This window comes from Ranitomeya variabilis, chromosome 6 (assembly GCF_051348905.1).
Source record: "Ranitomeya variabilis isolate aRanVar5 chromosome 6, aRanVar5.hap1, whole genome shotgun sequence".
Lineage (NCBI taxonomy): Eukaryota > Metazoa > Chordata > Amphibia > Anura > Dendrobatidae > Ranitomeya > Ranitomeya variabilis.
In genome coordinates this window covers 130,634,233-130,652,845 of record NC_135237.1, presented here as the reverse complement: position 1 = coordinate 130,652,845, position 18,613 = coordinate 130,634,233, and the positions used below count along the sequence as shown (strand labels likewise).

The 18,613-nt window shown below is 47.2% G+C and overlaps 1 protein-coding gene across 2 annotated transcripts in view; it reads left to right on the top strand.

Moving 5' to 3' along the window:
- The window catches only part of ENTPD3 (ectonucleoside triphosphate diphosphohydrolase 3), a 111,061-nt gene that overhangs the window by 80,139 nt on the left and 12,309 nt on the right, over positions 1–18,613 (top strand). For both annotated transcript variants that reach the window (XM_077268997.1, XM_077268996.1), the window contains exons 7-8: positions 13,100–13,369; positions 14,097–14,207. In XM_077268997.1, coding sequence (XP_077125112.1) covers positions 13,100–13,369; positions 14,097–14,207 — 381 coding nt within the window. The remainder of the gene's footprint in view (positions 1–13,099; positions 13,370–14,096; positions 14,208–18,613) is intronic.

Here is an 18,613-nt window from a genome sequence, read left to right as displayed (position 1 = left end):
CAACCGTAAATGTAATCCAAACCCTAACTTTAGCCGCAATCCTAACCCTAGCCCTAACCCAAACCCTATCCCCAACCCTAGCCCTAGCCCAAACCCTATCCCCAACCCTAGCCCCAACCCTAATTGTAATGGGAAAATGGAAATAAATACATTTTTTTTATTTTATTATTTTTTCCCTAACTAAGGGGGTGATGAAGGGGGGTTTGATTTACTTTTATAGTAGGTTTTTTAGTGGATTTTTGTGATTCGCAGCTGTCACACACTAAAAGACGCTTTTTATTGCAAAAAATAGTTTTTGCGTCTCCACATTTTGAGAGCTATAATTTTTCAGTATTTTGGTCCACAGTCATGTGAGGTCTTGTTTTTTGTGGGACGAGTTGACGTTTTTATTGGTACCATTTTCGGGCATGTGACATTTTTTGATCGCTTCTTATTCCAATTTTTGTGAGGTAGAATGAACAAAAACCAGCTATTCATGAATTTCTTTTTTTGGGGGGCGTTTATACCGTTCCACGTTTGGTAAAATTGATAAAGCAGTTTTATTCTTCAGGTCAGTACGATTACAGCAATACCTCGTTTACATAATTTTTTTATGTTTTGGCGCTTTTATACGATAAAAGCTATTTTATAGAAAAAATAATTATTTTTGCATCGCTTTATTCTGAGGATTATAACTTTTTTATTTTTTCGCTGATGATGCTGTATGGTGGGACGTTTTTTGCGGGACAAGATGATGTTTTCAGCGGTACCATGGTTATTTATATTTGTCTTTTTGATCGCGTGTTATTCCACTTTTTGTTCGGCGGTATGATAATAAAGCATTGTTTTTTGCCTCGTTTTTTTTTACGGTGATCACTGAAGGGGTTAACTAGTGGGACAGTTTTATAGGTCGGGTCGTTACGGACGCGGCGATACTATATATGTGTACCTTTATTGTTTTTTTTTTTGTTTGTTTTTTTTTAGACAAAGAAATGTATTTATGGGAACAATATATTTTTTTTTCTTTATTTAGGAATTTTTAATTTATTTTCTTTACATGTGTGAATTTTTTTTATTTTTTACTTTATAACATTGCCCTGGGGGGGGGGGGTATCGGGGCATCATGTTATTGGGTCAGGTCGCTGATTTGCAGAGCACTGTGTCAGATCAGCGATCTGACAGGCACTGCAGGGACGATTGCAAGCACTTGCTCTGAGTGGGCGCCTTGCAAGCCACCTCCCTGCAGGACCCGGAAGCAGCCACGTGGCCATATTGGATCCGGGGCCTGCAGGGAGGAGGAGGTAGGAGACCTTCGGAGCAATGCGATCACATCGCGTTGCTCCGAGGGTCTCAGGGAAGCACGCAGGGAGCCCCCTCCCTGCGCGATGCTTCCCTATACCGCCGGAACACTGTGATCATCTTTGATCGCAGTGTGCCAGGAGAGGTCCGTGACCGCTCCTGGCACATAGTGCCGGATGTCAGCTGTGATAGTCAGCTGACACCCGTCCGCGATCGGCCGCGCTCCCCCCGTGTGCGCGGCCGATCGCATATGATGTACTATCCCGTCACTGGGAATTAAGTCCCAGGTCACCTTGACGGGATAGTACGTCATATGGGATTAAGGGGTTAAAGCCTGTAGGACCTGTACTGAAAGGAACAAGTGACGATTGTAGCTTTAAAAAATTATTTTAAATTTAATACCGACATAAAGAACATAACTAAATATTTATGAATTTTACTCACAGAGAACGAAGTTCAGTATTTGTCAAAATTATAAAAACTATCGACAAAATATCAAAACAAGGCTCCCGATATCTTTAACAGATTGCGTGCCTGGACTATAAATATAATTACGTAATCAAGCAGGTAAGATCGCCCAAAGTTCCAGAAACCTCGAAAATTATTAAAAACTTCAAGTGTATCCACAATTTTGGCCACTAGTGTATAGCTATATTCTCATCCGTGAGGGTCGAAGGATCTGATCCACACCCATGAGGCATTCATTTTTACACGGTCTAATATTAATACCATAAGGGTTCTCTGTTTGTTTCATGCAAAGACCTCTCCTCAGTATGATTCATTAACTGTACAAACATTTCTGCAGGATAATTAGGACACTGGGGGAAGTAACTAAAAACAAGGATTTTTTACAACTTCCTCTGAATTTGTTGCATTTCCATATCAGAGGAAATATATAACACTAGAGGAACAGGCTGAGTCATTCGTTACGTTACCCCGAAAAATTGCTGTAACTTCTAAAAGAGACTGTCCACCGTACTGAAATTTGGACTGTACATAATTTGGTTCATGAGAAGTGAGAGTGCAATGGACGGGAAACATCCTCTCGCTGACTTGTCACCTGCCGATCGTCTACACCATGTGACTTGCTGCACACCCAAGGCCGGACTGGGACTAAAATTCAGCCCTGGGATTTGAATTTACACAGGCCCACTTGTCACATGGTGACTGTATAATATCTTTGTACACTTGTAGGCAGGGCCGGTTTTAGGCAAAGTGGGGCCCTAGGCAAAGTTTATAATGGGGCCCCAAATGCTAACATACTGCACATCACACAAAAGCATTTCGGTTGTATTTACATGCGCTGATCTCAGGCCGCTAAATGAGTTTGATCGACAATACTGAAGTTGTTCAACGCTTGTTTCCCGGCCTCTTTCCACCAGCTGAGGAATAATGATGGGACAGAACGATCACTAATAGATTACTAACAGATCACCATACAGTATCATGTTATCAGCAGCACATCTACAGTTTACACCGGCAATGTGCTGCTGAGAACAATGATTTTTGTTCCAGCAAAAACAATCTGAATATGCAGCATTTTACTTGATTAGTAAAATACACCCCATAGTCCTCCATATATTATAATGTGCACCACAGTCCTCCATATAGTATAATACACTCCCTATAGTCCTCCATATATTAAAATACACTGCTCAGTCCTCCATATAGCATAATACACTCCTTATAGTGCGCCATATAGTATAATGCCCCGCCATAGTCATCCATGTAGTACAATTCACTTCCCATAGTATAATGCACCCCATAGTTCTTCATATATTATAACGTATTCCCCATAGTCCTCGATACAGTTTAATGCAGCCCCCATATAGTATAATGCAGCCACCACCCCACAGAGTATAATGCAGCCACCCCAAAGAGTATAATGTAACCCCCCATAGAAAATAATGCAGCCCCCCTCATAGTTTAATGCAGCCCCCTCAGAGTATGATGCAATCACCCCTCATAGAATATAAATATAATACAGCCCCCCATAGAATATAATGTAGCCCCGAATAGAATATAATACAGCCCACATCCTCATAGAATATAATGCAGCCCCATCAAAGAGTATGATGCAATCATCCCTCATAAAATCTAATACAGTCCCCCATAGAATATAATACAGCCCACCTCCCCATAATATTTAATGTAGCCCCCCATAGAATATAATATACCCCCACAATAATATATAACACAGCCACATAGTATATAACACGGACTCGCCCATAGACTATAATATACCCCCCATAGTATATAGCAAAGCCTGCATAGTATATAGCACATCCAGCATAGTATATAGCACAACCCGCATAGTATAGAGCACAACCCACATAGTATATAGCACAGCCTGCATAATATAGCACAGCCCACGTAGTATACAGCACAGCCCACAGAGTAGTATACAGCCCACACAGTAGTATATGGAGCGCCCCCACACCGCCGCAGGGCCGAGGGGTACCCGGTACCGGGCCTCTGAGTCTCAGTCCTGGAGTGGTCACGGTGGCTAGACCCGGTCCGTGGCCCTGTCTATCAGTGGGGGACGTCCGGTGCAATAAGTGGTGATAATGGTGCGGTTGTGGGGTGCAGGTCGCGGTAAATAATGAGGACACCAGGTTGTAGTCTCTTTACCTCTTTACTGAAGGTTTTAGAGTCCTCAGTCCAGAGCGCTGTTAACAGGGTTGTCAGAGACCGGCCGGTCCAAAGGCACATCAGGAGTTCTCTTTACAGGTGGGGATCAGTGTCTACCTTCTAGCGCTGGGTGTTGTAGTCCTTCCCTGCTGAGCTCCCGGGATAGTCCTCACAACTGGTTCTGTCTTTCTCTAATGTTCGTTCTCTCCGTCCTCCAGGTGATATGGTAGGACGCACCCGTATGACGGGGTAGGCCTGGAGTTCTTCCGGGACCCTACAGTCGCCCCTCTCCCACAGCTGCCTCCGTTGTCTGCTTAGGTGTTAAGTGAGACAGCCAACCTGTAATTGGCTGTCCGGCCGTGGTTTGCAGTGTACTTAAAGTCTCTTACTTGCTCGGCGTTCCGGCCACCGACTGTTTGCGCCTCAGAAGGATGTTGCCTCAGTCTAGCAGCACGACTCCTTCTGGTCCCAATTCCTCTTTACTGTATTCCCGTTGGTCACTGGTTAGTCCTGCTCTGAGGAGTCTGCCAGGATCCCATCCCTGACAGGTCCTCTCGCTAGCTCTTCCCAGCTACTTCTCCCTGTCTTCCTGTCCAACCCCCAGTTTTACCAGAATGTGAGGAGTGGCCTAGTAGATAGAACCACCCCCCCTGGTGGCCGGAGTGTGAAGTGTAGTGAGGTGTTACCTGGTCAGAGAGACTCCGTTAGTGCAATCAGACGTACCATAGCTCCCCATAGTGGCTGATCCACAGTACTGCAACGACCAGGACTCTGGGGTGCTGCACTCCCCCCCGGTTAAATCCAGTACTCCGGGACTGGGAAAACAAGAACAATAACACATGTTAACAGAAAACACACAAATTTTTGAAATAGCATAACAATTGAACATAACAGTGCTTCCCTTTACGGGAGGTGAGGATTCTTGAACGTTGCAAAAGTTAGGTCATGCACAGTTTATGACTCTCAGTTCAGTGGTTGAAACAGCGGGGACCCCGGGTAAACAAAGGGGTCCCCTTGTGAAAGTTTTTGAGCAATTCACCGTCCATTACTCTATTGTCCATTTAAAACCTGTAACAAAAGACATACACAAAAACATTCTTAACTAAAGAGCAGCCCTTATTAATACCTCCAAGTTTTGTAGCGGAGGGGAGTTTGATTTTGAGTGCTGCGTGTGGACCTTCGCAGCGCAGGGGTTGCTATTGGCCTAACGGGGCCCGCTATGCTTGCTACCGCTGGTGTAGTGCACTGTCTTCTAGCTACACTTCTAGTGAGTCGGGGTAGCACTGGCAGGTTGGGGTTCTCAGAGCTGCTGCTATCAACAGTGGGTACAGCAGATTCACTGACAGCAGAGGGAGGATTTACCGGTTCAACGGTTGGCATGGCATCATCAAGTAAGGCTTGTTGAGGTAGCGGGGCAGGATGATCTGGTGCCACCACTGTTTCTGGCGGGTCCGGCTGTTGAAACATTAGAACAGGCACCACGATGGCTTGATTTATCTGAGTCCAGGACTGGGGAAAGTCACCAAGGACGGTATGGAACACCTTCTCCTTTTCTTCCGGCGGGGAGATCTTCGGGACCGTCTCTCTCTCTTTCAACTTATCGGGGCAGACCTTAAGGTGATCCCTGGATACCGCTGTTGAGGTCTCCCCTTGGTCCTTGCTGATGAGGCAGACCTTTGTGTTGTCGAAATCGGACGGCAGGATGGTATACAGTTCCGCTTCCCATTGGTCATCGAGTTTATGTAACCTCCTCTTTCGTTTAAGTACTTGCTCACCAGGTGATAGAGGAATCGCAGGAGCGTGTTGGTTGTAGTCCCTTTCTTGTTTTTGCCTAGCCTGGGCGAGGCTCCTCTCTACACACCCCTGTACTTCGCGGTATCTTCGCTGCCTTTCTGTATCCCAATCTGCCTCCGGCAGGGTATCTTCGGGTACTAGGACCCCCATATCCAGATCAACGGGTAACCGACTAGATCTTCCTCGCATCAGGTACGCTGGAGTACAGTTGGTGGAACTTACTGGGATGTGGTTGTACATATCCACCAAGTCAGGCAACTTTATCGGCCACAGGCTCCGTTCTTCCACAGGCAAGGTCTTCAATAAATCGATTACCACCTGGTTCATCTTCTCGCACATCCCGTTGGTCTGAGGGTGGTACGGTGTGGTTCTGATCTTCTTACACCCGTACAGTTGGCAGAATTCCTGGAACACTTCTGCTTCAAAGGCAGGTCCCTGGTCGGTCAGTACCTTCTCTGGGTAGCCATGGGGCCTACAAAAGTGCTGCTGGAAGGCCCTGGCGGCAGTCCTGGCCGTTAGATCTTTAACAGGCACAACCACCAAAAACCTGGAGTAGTGGTCCACGATGGTAAGGGCGTAGATATAGCCCGACCGGCTAGGTGTCAGCTTCACATGATCCAGCGCGACCAGTTCAAGCGGCCGTTTGGTGATGATAGGCCGCAGGGGAGCCCGTTGACTGTCACGGTCCTTTCTGCGCAGACTACATGGACCACACTCCCGACACCACTTCTCAATGGTTCTCTTCATGCCAATCCAATAGAACCTCCCTCGGAGCAGCTTCTCCAGCTTCCTCCATCCGAAGTGTCCGGCCCCATCATGGTAGGCTCCCAGAACCATGGGCGCATCTCGCCTTGGCACCACTATCTGCCACACCAATTCATGAGTACGTGGGTCGATGCTCCTCCTGCACAGCTTGCCATCATGGATAAACAGTTTGCTTCTCCCCTTCCACAGCTGTTGGGTTTCTTGTGGATCATCTGGGCCAGGGTGCAACCCAGCCTGCGTCAAGAGCTCCTTCACCTGACGGACCGCGGGGTCACTATCCTGGGTTTCTGCCCATCCGTGGTGGGGCAGGGGATTCAGCGTGGCATCCGGTGGGTTCTTATGCCTGTTCTTCACATGGTGAGAGTTCTGAGTGGCTTTGGGGCGATGGAAGGCAGGCAGCTCCACCTCTTCAAGTGCCTCCGGGTCTTCTCCCACTTCTGGTAAATTGGGCATTCGGGACAGGGCATCGGCATTGGCATTCTGGTGTCCTGCCCGATATTTGATGGTGAAATCATAGTTGGACAGCCGGGCCATCCACCGCTGTTCCAAAGCCCCGAGTTTGGCAGTATCCAGATGCGTTAGTGGATTGTTGTCCATGAAAACTGTGAATTTCGCGGAGGCCAGGTAGTGCTTGAACCTCTCCGTCACTGCCCAGACAAGGGCAAGGAATTCCAGCTTGAAGGAACTGTAGTTGTCAGGGTTCCTTTCCGTGGGACGGAGTTTCCTGCTGGCGTAAGCGATCACTCTTTCTTTGCCTTTCTGGACTTGAGACAGCACGGCTCCTAGTCCCACATTACTGGCATCTGTGTACAGCACAAACGGTTGGTCGTATTCGGGGTAAGCCAGTACCTCTTCTCCCGTCAGCGCCGACTTCAAGCAGGTGAAGGATTCCTTCAGCTCCCCGTTCCAGTCAAAGGGGGTGTTCCTCCCCTTGGTCTTCTTTGGTTGGCCCACCAACAGGTTTTGCAAGGGTGCGGCCTTCTTGGTGAAGTCTTTAATGAACCTCCGGTAATAGCCTACCAGCCCGAGGAACTGCCGGACTTCGTGGAGGTCACTGGGCTTTGGCCAGTCCTTGATCACTGTGACCTTGTCGGGGTCTGGGGCCACTCCTTCAGCGCTCACCACATGGCCCAGGTACTGCACTTTAGGTTTCAGCAGATGACACTTGGACGGTTTCACCTTTAGGCCGAAGTTGGACAAGGCTTCAAACACCTCGGCCAGGTGCTTCAGATGGTCTTCGTAGGTCTTAGAGAAGACTATGATGTCATCCAGATACAGCAGCACAGTTTCAAAGTTCATGTGTCCCAGGCAGCACTCCATCATCCTCTGGAACGTCCCGGGAGCATTGCACAATCCGAAGGGCATGTAGTTGAACTCGCAGAGACCCATTGGTGTTGTGAAGGCCGTCTTCTCTTTGTCCGCCTCCGCTACAGGAACCTGCCAGTACCCACTGGTGAGATCTAAGGTAGAGAAGTAGTTAGCAGATTTTAAAGCAGCCAGGGACTCCTCTATCCTGGGCAGTGGGTATGCGTCCTTATGTGTAATGCGATTCAACTGCCTGTAATCCACACACATCCTCATTGTACCATCTTTCTTTTTAACAAGGACTAACGGAGCTGCCCAGGGGCTACAGCTGTCTCTCACCACCCCAGCCTCCTTCATTTCCCGCAACATGTCCTTGGCACACTGGTAATGAGCTGGGGGTACAGGGCGATATCTCTCTTTTATGGGTCGGTGATCTCCCGTGGGGATGTGATGTTGGATCCCTTTCACCTGCCCAAAATCTAAGGGGTGTTTGCTGAATACCTGCTCGTACTCGTGTACCACCCTGTAAGCTCCCTGTATTTGATGAGATGGGGTAGAGTCAGTGCCCACATGCAATTCCCGACACCAGTCTTTCGAGTGCTCTGCAGAACCTTTGTTCTCCGCCACGTTTGACGGGACCAAGGGTTCAGGTGTCTGTATTACACTATTATTGACAGTGAACAGTTTGGCGAGCGTGGTATACTTGGTTAGGTGGACCTCTTCCTCCCCACAATTGAGGACACATATGGGCACTCTCCCCTGACGGACGTCGACCACCCCCCGGGCTGTCAGAACAGTAGGCCTATTGTCTGAATATACGGGTTCTACCAAGGCCTGGTAGTCCTTACCCCTGAGACCTATGGCTGCTCGACACCATATTAACATTTCGCTCTTGGGGGGTATCGCGATGGGGTTTGAATCACTCACAGTGACACGACCAATCTCACCAGCAGTCAGCTCTACCTGCTGTCTCTGCATCAGAGCCCTGATTTCCTTCTGCAGGGCGCGTTGCTCACTGTGGCCAGCGGTTTCTGCCACCTGTTGCAACAAAACAATCACTTCTGCAAGACAATTTTCTATAACATTAGTACCAAGAGTCATCATGGGATTACATTCTCGACGATCAATATCAACAATCACAATCCCTTGGGCTTTCAATTCCACCCGCCCCACTTTGATGGTGACCTCCTTATACCCCACTTGTGGCAACGGCTGACCATTACTAGCTATTATGGTGAAATCATCGTCAGGGCCACGAGTAATATCAGCGTCCTCCCAGTACCGTTTGTAGAGCACGTAAGGTATAGTCGTCACCTGAGAACCGGTGTCCAGCAAAGCATTCAAGGGGATTCCATCAATCACTACAGGGAGAACTGGTCGTCCTCCAATATACTTGGTTCTCCAATGCTGCGGGCCTGACCATCCTACTCCTGGGGGTTGGCCCTTTGCCCCAGGGGTTGCTCGTTTAAAGGACAGTACCTTGCAAGATGGCCCACCTGGTGACATCGGCGGCAGATGGGTCGTCCGTCCTGATGGAAGCGATCGCTGTCCCGGCCTCTGGTCGGTGGGGTCCTCTTCTGTCGCGTCCAGGGAACATCCTCTGGTCCGGAGGCTAGCTGGATCTTTTCTTTGGGGGCCTCCTGTAGGGACTGCACCGTCCAGGCTAGGGCAGCAACGCTCCTGGTCAGCTCCCGCATCTGAAGACGGAGTCCTGCAGGGGAGTCGTCCTCGAAGCTCTGGGCTTCGACCTCCGCGGCAACTGGGGTATCCGATGCCACCTCCTGGTGGTATGTGATAGCGGGGCGCCTGGGTGGTATTGCACGGCTGGGCTGTCGCTCCTGCAATGCCTGGATAGCTTTACCTTTAAACTGCGCAAAAGTCAAGTCTGGATTTTGCATGGCCAGGAAGTGCAATTGGCCCCGCTGGTGACTGCACAGGAGCCCCTCAATGAACCGCTCCTTCAGAAGTTTATCCTCATCCTGCATGCTGCCGGAGTCACTCTGCTTAATGGCCCGCATCGCCTCCTGGAGATTAAGGGCATAGTCCCGTAAGCTATCCTGTGGCCTTTGTTTGCATCCATAAAAAGTCAGTTTAATTTCTGTAGCAGTGCGAGTATCAAAGGTGGCTTTAAGCTTGGCAAAAATCTGTTGTGCAGTTCCTTTATCCTCAGCGGGCCAGGATTTCAATTCTCTCAGAGCCGCCCCAAAGAGTTGGCCGGTTATCATATGGACCTTCTGAGGCTCGGTTAGGGGATAGAACTCGAGCATGCTGCAGAGCCCCTCTTTAAAGTCAGTGAATGTATGCGACTCCCCAGAGTATCGTGGGAGCCAGGCCGCTCCGGGCAGGTAGGGCATAGAGAAGGGCATTATGGCTTTTGCGTTAGCGGCAGTGTCCGACTGGCTGACGGGGGCAGCGGGTTCTGCGGCAACCGGTGGTGGTATTAGGGCCGCGGCTTCGCCCGCTGCGGGGACCGGAGCTGCCCCTGCGTCCGCGGCTGCGACCGCCACCTCCTCTCCTCCCGACTCGGACATGGCTGTCCCTTCCTCCCACTAACCTGCTGGAGGTCGGAGTTCCTCTTCCGGGATTGGCGCTTTACCGCGCTTTCCGTTCCGCGCTTCTTTTGGCTGGTTCCGCCCACGTAGCTAAGGCTCCTCCCTCAATAAAGTCCTCCCTCCCTCCTTTCAATAAAGTACAGTTCGAGCACAATAATTCACAGTTCCAAGGCACACATGACCTGATTCTTCAGGCTTAAGTAGATCCTGTTCGTGACGCCAAAATGGAGCGCCCCCACACCGCCGCAGGGCCGAGGGGTACCCGGTACCGGGCCTCTGAGTCTCAGTCCTGGAGTGGTCACGGTGGCTAGACCCGGTCCGTGGCCCTGTCTATCAGTGGGGGACGTCCGGTGCAATAAGTGGTGATAATGGTGCGGTTGTGGGGTGCAGGTCGCGGTAAATAATGAGGACACCAGGTTGTAGTCTCTTTACCTCTTTACTGAAGGTTTTAGAGTCCTCAGTCCAGAGCGCTGTTAACAGGGTTGTCAGAGACCGGCCGGTCCAAAGGCACATCAGGAGTTCTCTTTACAGGTGGGGATCAGTGTCTACCTTCTAGCGCTGGGTGTTGTAGTCCTTCCCTGCTGAGCTCCCGGGATAGTCCTCACAACTGGTTCTGTCTTTCTCTAATGTTCGTTCTCTCCGTCCTCCAGGTGATATGGTAGGACGCACCCGTATGACGGGGTAGGCCTGGAGTTCTTCCGGGACCCTAGAGTCGCCCCTCTCCCACAGCTGCCTCCGTTGTCTGCTTAGGTGTTAAGTGAGACAGCCAACCTGTAATTGGCTGTCCAGCCGTGGTTTGCAGTGTACTTAAAGTCTCTTACTTGCTCGGCGTTCCGGCCACCGACTGTTTGCGCCTCAGAAGGATGTTGCCTCAGTCTAGCAGCACGACTCCTTCTGGTCCCAATTCCTCTTTACTGTATTCCCGTTGGTCACTGGTTAGTCCTGCTCTGAGGAGTCTGCCAGGATCCCATCCCTGACAGGTCCTCTCGCTAGCTCTTCCCAGCTACTTCTCCCTGTCTTCCTGTCCAACCCCCAGTTTTACCAGAATGTGAGGAGTGGCCTAGTAGATAGAACCACCCCCCCTGGTGGCCGGAGTGTGATGTGTAGTGAGGTGTTACCTGGTCAGAGAGACTCCGTTAGTGCAATCAGACGTACCATAGCTCCCCATAGTGGCGGAGCCACAGTACTGCAACGACCAGGACTCTGGGGTGCTGCATATACAGCACACACAGCCCACACAGTAGTATACAGCCCACACAGTAGTATACAGCACACAGCCCACGCAGTAGTATACAGCACACACAGTAGTATACAGCACACACAGCCCACGTAGTATACAGCCCACACAGTAGTATACAGCCCACACATCCCACGTAGTAGTATACAGCCCATGTAGTAGTATACAGCACACACAGCCCACGTAGTAGTATACAGCCCACACAGTAGTATACAGCACACACAGCCCACGTACTAGTATACAGCCCACACATTAGTATACAGCCCACGTAGTAGTATACAACACACAGCCCATGTAGTAGTATACAGCCCACACAGTAGTATACAGCACACATAGTAGTATTTAGCACACACAGCCCACGTAGTAGTATACAGCTCACACAGTAGTATACAGCACATACAGCCCACGTAGTAGTATACAGCCCACACAGTAGTATACAGCCAACACAGCCCACGTAGTAGTATACAGCCCACACAGTAGTATACAGCACACACAGCCCACGTAGTAGTAAACAGCCCACACAGTGGTATACAGCCCACACAGCCCACATAGTAGTATACAGCACACACAGCCCACGTAGTAGTATACAGCCCACACAGTAGTATACAGTCCACACAGCACACGTAGTAGTATACAGCCCACACAGTAGTTTACAGCCCACGTAGTAGTATACAGCACACAGTAGTATACAGCCCACAGCCCACGAAATAGTATACAGCACACACAGCCCACGTAGTAGTATACAGCACAGCCCCCCCCCCCCCCCCCCGAGAATGGCCCCAGTCCAGTTAAAAAAACAACAAACTCTTCATCTCACCTCGTGCCCGCGTTGCTCGCTGCTCCAGTCTCGGCGGCTGCAGCTTCACTGCCTGGCACACAGCAGGTGCGCGATGATATGACGTCATCGCGCACCCGCAGTGTCAGCACGAGGCAGAGCGGGGAATGATGGGAGAGGGAGCGTCGTCAGGCGCTCTTTCCTTCATCATTGCATTTAACTGTACTGGCGTCATAGACGCCGTTATAGTTGAATGCGGCGGGGGGGCGAGTCGGCGCTGGTGCCGCTGACAATGGCACAGTGTGCAGCGGCCCACTACTGGCACCGGCCCTTCTGGCATAGCCATGTTCGCTCATACAGAGTCACTGTACTGATTTAACACCGCTGGATTGTTTCCTTTGGGGCCATTTGTACAGTAACAAGCTACGAACATTACAGGCACTCCGAGAGAACATACAGCGAGAAACACACTCAACAATATGGAACGGAGCATGCAGGCATGCTTGGATGCGAACGGTGGACATTTTCAACACCTGCTTTAAAACATCAGTTTGTTTTGAACCAAGGTTATGTACAGTCCAAATTTCAGAATGATAGATCATCTCGTTTAGAATTTTTCCGGGTAAAGTAGCAAGTGATTCACCCTGCAGTATTGTATCATAACTGGAAGAATATCACAGCATGGGTCCCAAATTATTGGACATGTATGACTTTTGTATAGTTTAATCTGAACTATACTTCTCTTTTTTCTATCATATTTAGAGCTCACATGGGAAATCTGTAGAGAATCCATGCTATCCTCAGAATTACATGGTGAATTTAACAATGAATCACATATTTGGAAGCCTGTGTTCTGCATCTTTTCAACCAGCAAATTACAACCCAGAGCAACTCATAAGTTTTAGGGGCACAGGAGAGCCAGTTCAATGTATGGAGAGAGTAGCTACGCTGTTTGATTTTGCTGCATGCCATGGGAAGCAAGACTGCTCATTTGATGGTGTTTACCAGCCCAAGGTGAAGGGAGGATTTTCGGTAAGCCGGTCACAGACCGTAGTAATGTGCATTTTATCACCTATTAGTCGGTGCTAATGTTAATGTTAAATGTTAGGCTAGGTTCACATTGCGTTTACAGCAGCCCGTTCAACACATGCGTTAATGGGCTGCTATTAAGGCAAGTGTCGATATGTCATATCGCTAGCGCAGATAGAGCTAGCAGATGCTCTATCTGCACTAGCAGTGACGGACCCGGAAACGTTGCAGCCCGCGTCCCAGGGTCCGTCACTCAATGAAAGCACATCGCTAGCGCACGCCCATTAGGCGCTTGCGCTAGCGATGCGCCCAAAATAGGGGGTAATGGCCGCGTTAACGGACTGCATTACACCACGTTATGCCGCGGTGTAACGCAGTCTGTCTAACGGACTGCCACAACGTTATGTGAACCTGGCCTTAATGCTGATCCTACTAGAATTATGCAGCAAGAGATCATCTCAACAGGTCTGCAATGCAGTCTGTTCTTTTGTCTTAGCTGCTGAATACCAGGGGTGGACATAACATTATTGCAACAGTGGCCCAAGAGGTAAGAGGGCCACTTCCACTTGCAAAGGTGGAATTATGCATTAGGATGAGTTATTGGACTGCAACGGGCTCATATTGTTCTTGCACAGGGGCCCTCTACTGCCTGCGTTATTACAGTATACCATGGTTATATACATTTAGGACTATATTTTTAATGTATTTACAGATTTTCTTTGTGTTCCAGGCATTTTCTGGTTTTTATTACACGGCTAACGCTTTAAATCTGACTGGAAATTTCCAATTACCAGATTTCAAAACAAGTATGTCTTCTTTCTGTAGTCAAGAATGGAGCAAGGTTTGTAGAATATTCTTTATTATAGTAGGATAAAAGAAAATAAAGAAGGGCTAGAAGCTATACCCATTTACAAACATCACTCTTTTCCGCCCATAATATCCAAGAAAAGAATACTAGAGCAAATATTAAGGGATTTTCTGATCTTAGAACATTGATAGCCTATCCTTAACGCCGGACATCAATACCAGACTAGTAGTGGTCCGACCAACAGTACCCTAACTGATAAGGAGGGCTGTAGTGCTCTCCCAAGCACTGTATCCCCCTTCATTGATTAATGGCCCTATACTTTTATTAGGGCCTGTGTTTAGAATCACAGCCCCGAGTAGCTTAGTCCCATTGAAGTGAATCCAAATGTAATGTGAGGCACAGCCATCTGAAAAAGTGTCTGGTAAAAAATGAATGAGACACATTGCTGACTGAGGTAGCAGTGCATTTTCAATCATTTGATCAGAAGGGGTGCCAAGAGTTGGACCACCACCAATCTGACTTTCTTCATTCATTTAGAAGGACTGGAGGATAACTTTAATATTTTTTACGGTGTAATAGTGTTTTGTGCAACAGTTTTTGGTAGGTGTTGGGAAAAGTAAGCTGCAAAGTAAGAATGCTTTAAAAAAAAAATAGAAGTGTTAATATTTTGCTTTTAGCAATTTCCAAAATCCTCAGTGACTACCGCTGACGTCACTGAGAATGCGCAGACTCACAGCCTAACCTGAGGTGAACTCAGCAGCGTGGGAAAAGGTTCAAAAACTTTCCCATGATACAGAGTTCAGGCAGCTTTTCATTTATTAGACAGTGGTTTACAGCAAGCATTAGCACAGCTCCCTGTTGTAAACTATTTAACCCCTTGAGATGGATTGCAGCGTGGGACTTGACTGTACAGTGGACAGTTATGGGATATTGTTGCTTTTTTATTTTTTATTTTTTTTACAGAAGAACAAGGGCTTCGCTTGGATTGAGAGTGTAGTAAAGATGGAAAACCTGTGTGTTTAATTATTAATTATTTCATTAAAAGACTATATTCTTAATGTGTGTGGTTTTTTTTAACCCTTTCATGCTATTAAATTAATAATGGATAGGTGTCTTATTGACACCTCTCCATTATTAACCAGGCTTAATGTCACCTTACAATAGCAAGGTGACATTAACGCCTTGTTACCCCATATGCCACCACTACAGGGCAATGGGAAGAGAGAGGCTAAGTGCCAGATTTTCTGTTTTTAGCAGGGGGTTGGGGGGGCAATAACAATTGTCCCTTTCTAGGCTATTAATATCTGCCCTCAGTCACTGGCTTTCCCACTCTGGCAAAGAAAATTGCGCGGGAGCCCACACAATTTTTTTCCCCTGAAGAAATTTGTTAATTTAACACCTATATCTCCAAAATTTAACACATATAGTACTACGATTATTAGTCAGGGACATATATAAATCTAACTGATATGCAAAGGTTTACCGTATATAAACCATGTGTCATATCCTGTCGGCTTCTGCAATGATATTTCAGAAGCCGACAATTGAATTATCAGCTATTCTGCTATCTATCTCTCTAAGAAATATAAATATATATACAGTATATGTGTGTGTCAATGAGATATATACAGTATATATATATATATTATATATTATATATATAGTTTTTCTCACACCCATAGACTTTCATTGGCGAGTCTCGGCCGATATACGGTGCAAATCGCAGCATGCTGCGATTTCACTCGCACGTATAATACGGCCGAGAAAAAAATGGATGATGGGAGCTGCCCCATAGATTAACATTGGTCCGAGTGCTATGCGATTTTTTTTATAGCATAGCACTCGTCCGTATTATACGCTAGTGTGACTCCAGCCTTACGAGGTACATACGTGCAACTTATAATTATTATAATGTGCACATAAAGAACCATAGTAAAAGGTAAAGCTTCATTAGAAATCATCAACATACAAGTATTTAAAATATTAATTAAAATATGGGAGACCACTAGATGGCATCACAGCAAAAGCATGTGGCCGAGGTACGAAAAAAGTACAATTGTTATTGAAATAGAATTAACAGGCAAAACAGACAGCTTGGGATACATATTGACAAATATAGTACGAGACTGCAGTCATACAGTATATAGCAAGTGCGACATGTTAACAAACTAAATAGAAAACTGCAGCCATACATAAATATATTACATTATCTACCTAAAAAAAGGTATGAAGTGACTAAGAAGTAAATAAAAGAATTCTTTATTGAAACAAATTTTAAAATCATTAAAAAGACAGGAAAAAGATGGAAAAGCTGGACCTCCAAAAAATCAGGGAATGGTACAATCTGATGGAAAGTATACAATTTATCTGCATTTAGACCAGTGTTTTCCTGAAAAATATATATATATGAGCCTGCTAGATAGGATTGACCTTGTTAGAAACTACAAACTCATATTAGCATCCTCTTTTCTGCAGCCCTTTTCAGAGAAAGTCTAAACATAAGTATAATCACATAACAACAGGTAGTGAAAAAATATTAATGTAATATCTGATCAGCAGCAGCCCACTAGATGGAATAGTGAGTAATTATATATGTTAGCAAATACTTGACATTAGGGATAAACTGTGGTGACGTGAATGGAATTCCACTATCAGCTATTCCACTTTCAGCTATTCCTAAAACGTCCACTAGAGGGCAAGCACATGCTAATTAAGTCGAAGGAACAATATAAGTAACTAGATGGTGGCCCGATTCTAACGCATCGGGTATTCTAGAATATGCATGTCTACGTAGTATATTACCCAGCCACGTAGTATATTGCCCAGCCAAGTAGTATATTGCCCAGCCAAGTAGTATATTGCCAAGTCACGTAGTATATTGCCAAGTCACGTAGTATATTGCCCAGCGACGTAGTATATTGCCCAGCGACGTAGTATATTGTTCAGCGCCGTAGTATATTGCCCAATTACGTAGTATATTGCCCAGCGACATAGTATATTGCCCAGTTATGTAGTATATTGCCCAGTGACGTAGTATACAGCACAGAGCCACGTAGTATATTGCACAGCGAAGTAGTATACAGCACAGAGCCACGTAGTATATTGCTCAGTCACATAGTATATTGGCCAGCCATGTTTGTCACAGGTTAAAAAATAAAAAAATAAACATATACTCACCTTTCCGAGGGCCCCTTGTAGTCCACGGCAGCTTCCGGTCCCAGGGTTGGTCTGAGCGCAGGACCTGTGATGACGTTGCGGTCACATGACCGTGATGTCATGGCAGGTCCTTCTGCCATACCATCTTTGCCACCGCAACCTGCAATGGAAGATGGCGGGCGGCGCGAGCAGCTCAGCGGACTACAGAGGGTGAGTATAGCAGGTTTTTTTTTTTATCTATTATTTTTAACATTACATTTTGTACTATTGATGCCGCATAGGCAGCGTCAATAGTACAAAGTTGGGGACACACAGGGTTAATAGCGGCGGTAACGGAGTGCGTTACCCGCGGCATAACGCGGTCCGTTACCGCCGGCATTAACCCTGTGTGAGCGGTGACCGGAGGGGTGTATGCGGGCGCCGGGCAGTGAGTGCGGGGAGTAAGGAGCGGCCATTTTTTTCCGGACTGTGCGCGTCGCTGATTGGTCGCGGCAGCCATGACAGGCAGCTGGCGAGACCAATCAGCGAACGAATAACCGCGACAGACAGACAGAAGGACAGACAGACGGAAGTACCCTTAGACAATTGTATAGTAGATGACTTTTTGAAGAAATTAAGACTATAAAAGGAATCTGGTCAAAGAAATGTTTGTTTACCTGAGGTTAGATGCTGGAATATAGTGCAGTGTTGAGGGAAGATTGTATCAAACCCTGCACCCGACGAGCGCCGTTTTGCTATTCAGCTTTTTCACAAAAGAACACTGCACTATATTCCAGCATCTAACCTCAGGTAAACAAACATTTCTTTGACCAGATTCCTTTTATAGTCCTATCGCTAGCAGCAAAAAGAAAAATGGATTCAATTTTTATTTTTTTAAAAAGTTGCATAACTTACAAACATAAATCTAGAAAAGTGTCAGAGCCGCATTGTACATTGGACGTTCTATCATTTATTTTACTTATCCCCGAAACACACTAGACCCCATTCATTATCCATTAAGACTGGCATTTGGCAGAGCAGCCTTAATAAAGGCGCCGCTGCAGTAACATACGTCTAATGAGTATCACGCTACTTACTGAAGTAAGCACACCTTACAACTGCCATGTGTCTCCACCACAAAAGTTACTCCAGTCAGGGACTCACCGGAAAGGTTACTCCAGTGAGGGACTCACCGGAAAGGTTACTCCAGTGAGGGACTCACTGGAAAGGTTACTCCAGTCAGGGACTCGCTGGAAAGGTTACTCCAGTCAGGGACTCGCTGGAAAGGTTACTCCAGTCAGGGA